This window comes from Chanodichthys erythropterus, chromosome 5, assembly GCF_024489055.1.
Source record: "Chanodichthys erythropterus isolate Z2021 chromosome 5, ASM2448905v1, whole genome shotgun sequence".
In the NCBI taxonomy this organism is placed as follows: Eukaryota; Metazoa; Chordata; class Actinopteri; order Cypriniformes; family Xenocyprididae; genus Chanodichthys; species Chanodichthys erythropterus.
Window position 1 is genome coordinate 16,005,733 of NC_090225.1, and position 2,839 is coordinate 16,008,571.

The 2,839-nt window shown below is 37.0% G+C and overlaps 1 protein-coding gene across 1 annotated transcript; it reads left to right on the forward strand.

Annotated features, from left to right (window-relative positions):
* The first annotated feature begins 255 nt into the window (after nucleotides 1–255).
* On the forward strand, nucleotides 256–666 carry atoh7 (atonal bHLH transcription factor 7). Its single transcript, XM_067385268.1, has one exon. The coding sequence runs from the start codon at nucleotides 256–258 to the stop codon at nucleotides 664–666; it is 411 nt and encodes a 136-aa protein (XP_067241369.1).
* Nucleotides 667–2,839: the final 2,173 nt, after the last annotated feature.

The following is a 2,839-nucleotide window of genomic DNA, read 5'->3' on the forward strand; positions in this document are numbered from 1 at the left end:
GCTGTTGGATATGTGTGTTTCATTAATAATAATGGATGTTTGGATGGAGCAAAAGGGTGGGGCTCCACCTGCTGCCACCTGTTAATACCAGAGCTCTATATAAGCATCGGTCATCCTTATGGCAGACCAGAAGCCTCAAGGATCGCACCACTACTGGATTTACTTCACAACAGGGACAAGAAGGAAATTTTCCACCTCAAAGGATCCGTTTTCAAGACCAGCACTGGCCTTTGAGGACCTTCGGCCCCGAAAGTCATGAAGCCCCGCAGACCGAGCTGTGCAGATTCAGGGTCGGAATCTGACTCCAGAGACCCAGAGAAGTTTGAGAGTGCCATGCGGCGAAGGATGGCGGCCAACGCTCGAGAGAGAAAGAGGATGCAGGGCCTGAACACCGCATTCGACTGCCTCCGCAAAGTGGTTCCTCAGTGGGGTCAGGACAAGAAACTTTCCAAATATGAAACGCTGCAGATGGCCCTGAGCTACATTATGGCCCTCAACCGAATCCTGACCGACGCCAGCAGACACACGGCTCCTCAGAAAGACTGGCTGGATCTACAGTTTGACAGCCTACAGCCAGAGACCTATTCTTGCTTTATGCGCTATAACTCCCCTGTGGAAAATAACTGTATGCATTCCTCCTTCTCCTATCACTATGAAAGCCTCTAAAGCTCTCACGGACTGATAAGTAATGGCGCGTTTACTTGTATCTTTCTTTGCATAGATACAGGAGTCAGTAAATATCTTTGTATTACTATGTAATATTTTATGTTTATGGTTCTGGATATCAAGTGTTTTAGCTTTAATAGAGGCATTCTAGGAGTAGAGTTGCTTTGATTGTTGCAAAAAAGTATGTTTTTCTGTACAGTTTTAGAAAATCTTCCATCATGCATGCATGCATGAGTTGATAAAAACACAGATTTTCATATTTTTTTATTGCTTTGTATCAAATCTTTGTGTATAGTGTGTGCTCAGCTAAGTTAAAGCTGGAAAACATACAAAAACTACACTGTGGTCTTATTTTGCCAAAATGGCATCCTAAATTGCTGTTCCATTTCTTATTGATTTTTGGTACTAAACCCAATAAGAAAAAAATGAATATGGAAGGCTAATAATAATAAAGTTAAAATAGTATCTTGTAACTATATACGGTGTTTTGTATGGTAGGTGATGTATTTTGAGCTGTAGTTTAAACGGGATTTAAAATGTGTTAAAAATGTCTTGTTTATAGTGCAGTTAATCAGTGCACAAATAAACACTGAAATCAAAGACTTTGTGTTAATTTTTTTACTTCATTTTAAGCATATTTATTTTAAAAAATATATAAAATAATTGTAATAAATTTATAAAAAAATATGTTTATTTTATAAAAAATAAACTAAATTTATAGAGAAGTGTTACTCTATCTACTATACTGTTACTGTTATATATATTTACAGTACATTAATGATACTCATATTTTTATTTACTTTATATTCTATAGCCTAATCTTTTTTTTTAAAACTCATTTTATTTAAAAATTCTCTTTATACTTTTAATGAAATGCACACATTTTCCAACACTTTGAAATCAAATTTTACTACAGCATTTTTTTTTTTTAAATACAAGTTCTGTCTAGTGTGCACACTGGACAGATAAACACATTTCGGTGAAGCCCTCTGTGTCCCAAGATAAGACAACACCAAACAAATGTCTCTGCTGTCAGTTCAGTGAAGGAATAAATAATGTTTAAAGGGCTGAATGACGTCACAGTTAAACAGCATGTAACATGTGCTCTTACACTTCTAAAGAGGAAAGAAAATGATAAAATTAAAGAAAATCCAAATATTAAAATGTTGTTGTTGTTTTTAATTCGATATATACCAACAGAATGTCCTTCAGAATTGAAAGATTACCAGGAGAGAGAAGAAAATAAAAACATATATTTTCCAGCACAAACTTGACCAAGGCAGTCGATGTAGCCAGTCTTCTAATTTAGATGAGATTAAACTCTTTGCTGTCCAATGACTGTGTATAACTTGTCTTTTCAGTGCTAATGAGGCGTGAACAGCCAGAGCTCGGTCGAAAGCGTGTACATGAAGCGAGATACACCCATCTTAATCCCTTTAGCTTCGGCTGTCATTATGACCAATCATGTCATGATCAGTATGTAGCTACTAATCTCAGTGAAAGACACTATTACAATGGCTTTTAGCCTACTAAATAGACAGCTTAAGGTCAAGACATTGTTAATTTTATTTTATAGGCTACAAAAGTCCGTATGTTGTGCAGTCATATTAAATCTGGCACATATTAGCCTACGAATGAGAAACAAATCCATGGTACTTGGAAACATGTAGGCTACCCTAAATATGCTCTCATGGCTGCCTATAATCTCCAAGGGGCCACAAGGGGGTGCTAGGAGATCTCTGGAAAATCTGAGTGGGGGAAGTATTTTAAAGGGTTAGTTCATCCAAAAATGGAAATTCTGTCATTAATTACTCACCGTCATGTCGTTCCAACATATTTTTGATGAAATTTGAGAGCTCTCTGACTCCTCCATAGACAGCAATTTAACCACCACTTTCAAGGTTCAGAAAGATACTCAAGACGTTAAAACAGTCAACGTGACTGCAGTGGTTCAACCTTAATGTTATGACACGACGAGAATACTTTTTGCACACAAAAACAAAACAAAAATAATGATTTTATTCAACAATATCTTCTCTCCTTTGTCATTCTCCTACGTTGTTTACGTTCAGTGCATCACATGCATGCATCATGCTGCTCACATGAACAGCTTCAGCCAATACTGAGCTGGCGTTCTGATGTAGAACCTGGAAGCACTGAACGTAAACAATGT

Excerpts from the sequence above, each read along its gene's own strand:
- atoh7 (XM_067385268.1), top strand. The coding sequence starts at position 256 with ATGAAGCCCCGCAGACCGAGCTGTGCAGATTCAGGGTCGGAATCTGAC.